The sequence below is a fragment of the Rhincodon typus genome, chromosome 28, assembly GCF_021869965.1.
Source record: "Rhincodon typus isolate 14 chromosome 28, sRhiTyp1.1, whole genome shotgun sequence".
Classification (NCBI taxonomy): Eukaryota; Metazoa; Chordata; class Chondrichthyes; order Orectolobiformes; family Rhincodontidae; genus Rhincodon; species Rhincodon typus.
The window spans coordinates 17,905,677-17,908,005 of record NC_063359.1 but is presented as its reverse complement, the minus strand read 5'-3'; the positions used below and the strand labels follow the sequence as shown (position 1 = coordinate 17,908,005).

Below are 2,329 nucleotides of genomic sequence, written 5' to 3'. Positions count from 1 at the left end.
GTATCCAAATGGCTAGTTCTCCTGGATTCCCCGACCCCCCAAAAATCTATTTCGTCCATGAACATGGGTACTGAAGGGACGAGGCAAGAAAGGGGTCTCTCGTGCCTGGGCTGAAACATTCAAGGGGAAAAGTCTTTAACTGCTTTACAATGATGTTTTCTGTAAAACACTCTCTCGATTTCTATTCCCCTCCTCTATCTGATGATGACTAACTGCATACATAAATCGTACTTTTGTACGTGACTGGCATGGAGAGAGAGAAATAATAAAACATCTGCGGGAACAAATCTGTGACGAGCCGGATTCCGAGTTTAAATTGAGAAAACTGGCGCATTCCAGGCACGCAGATTACCCGGAGTGTTAGAGGGCTACAGTGGGTTTCAGCTACACTGTACCCCAGCAGCGAGAACTCCCCACTCCACTCGAGCAGCAGCAGCAGCAACATTCCTCCCCCACCCCCACAGCCCTTTCCCTCCCGCAGTAGCTTCCCCGGTGCCGGTGTGGGTGGGGGCGGGACTGCAGTGTGCCCAGAGCGAGGGCTCGGTCGGACTGAGTGCATGGAGCAGGTTGACTCACAGAACAAGCCTTCCTCAGCTTGCTCCAACACCTGAAACAATTCCCTTTGTTCATTTGTTAACTTTCTCAGAGAGAAAACAAAAGGCAAATAATACCCAAATATATTCACAATCAACTTTAACATGGGCGCAGACCGCCTCCGATGTTTTCCTTTGAGCTGCATTTGCGCCGTGTTTCTGCTTGTCGCCTCTCTCATTTTGTTTCTCGTCCTCAGGAAGCAAAACCCCGGCCTCTTATTGGCAAGTTAACCCTTTTTTTTCGCGATCTTTAAGAAGTTGCTAAAACTTCAAGATGTGTGTATATGTGGTGTCCGGTGTAATGGCCTGTTCTCTGGCTCTTTACAGGAAGAGGAAGAAGTCGAAGGCTCCGTTCTGAAAGGTAACACTTTACGAGAACTGTTTTAAACTTCAAAAACATACTCCTGTTGAAGACCTCCAAATAAAAACGATCCAACAAAAAAAACAAAAGTCGTGTTTCGGATAATGAGAGAAAAATTACTACATCACCACCAAACAACCTTTGGGGAAAAAAACACAAATTTTTTGGTGATTTAAATAACTGTGGGGGGAGGGAGAAGTGTGAAGTGGCGGAAACATTTGTTTAAAACAATTTGTGACTCGAGTGTTAACGTCATTTAAAATTGAGCAAGTTGCAACCCGATTCTGACCCTGTAAGATGAGAATTTGATGTTTAAATCCTAGATAAGGGACCAGGTAAAGGCCCAAAGCAGAGGACCTAACCAAGAATGCAGAGCTGGAGAAGCAAGTTAGAATGTAGAAATGAGGTGATGCCAAACATTGCCCTTAAAGCCTTTGTATTGGAGGGGAAAAAAGTTAAAATCCCAGGGTAGTAAGGGGTTTGAGGTCATGGGAGGAATAAATTAGGGTCTTGGAGGAAAAGTAGCTTTCTTCATATGATTTTACAGATCAGAAAAATTGCAACATGGTTCCAGACGACAAGCTATACTGTGATTAGAAAGGATGATCCAATAATTGTGTTTTCAATATATTTTTAAAAGTGAAGTTTGGACTGGATGTGGTGATTCAGCAACAATGGTAGAGGAATGTACCAAATGTCAGTTTTGAGAGAATGGTGGATCTGATGCAAGATAAATTGAGAATAAGGAGTGGAGGTGAGCCAAATTAATGATGAAGAGGAGTTTTGATGCAATTAGCTGCATGACTAGAAGCCAGTATAAGTCATTGAGGATGTGGAATAAGTGAGTGAGTGATGAGTTAGGACATCTTGTGAAATAGGATTGGGCAATGAATGTTAATTTTAGTAGTAAGCAAAAGGAAGTGAACAGTTATTTTGATAGGACATTTGCAGCTTCAAAGAAAGGTTTAGGTTGGCAGTGACTAGTTGATCAAAATAGATTATGATAGATGGATATTAGAACTAAACAAGAAATCACCCATTGTATGGATAGCTTCCTAGTTTAGCATTCTAACACAACTAAACAGAAGGAAAATAGTCAGTAATACTCCGTAAGGGGAGGCGATGGCCTAGTGATATTGTTGCTGGACTATTAATCCAGAGCCCCAGACAACCTTCTGGGGACCGGGGTTTGAATCCTGCCATGGCAGATGGTGGAATTTGAATTCAATAAATATCTGGAATTAAGAATCTAATGATGACTGTGAATCCATTGTTGATTGCCAGGGAAAAACCCATCTGGTTCACTAATGTCCTTTAGGGAAAGAAACTGGACTATAATCTGATCTTGTGTGACTTCTGACCTTGTCCACCCCAG

The 2,329-nt window shown here is 42.6% G+C and overlaps 1 protein-coding gene across 1 annotated transcript in view; it reads left to right on the top strand.

Annotated features, from left to right (window-relative positions):
• The first annotated feature begins 309 nt into the window (after positions 1-309).
• LOC109915155 (tumor necrosis factor ligand superfamily member 6-like) overlaps positions 310-2,329 on the top strand; it is a 3,856-nt gene continuing 1,836 nt past the window's right edge. The window contains exons 1-2 of the mRNA XM_048613852.1: positions 310-815; positions 921-954. Of these exons, the coding sequence (XP_048469809.1) occupies positions 699-815; positions 921-954 (151 nt within the window). The 5' untranslated portion in view covers positions 310-698. The remainder of the gene's footprint in view (positions 816-920; positions 955-2,329) is intronic.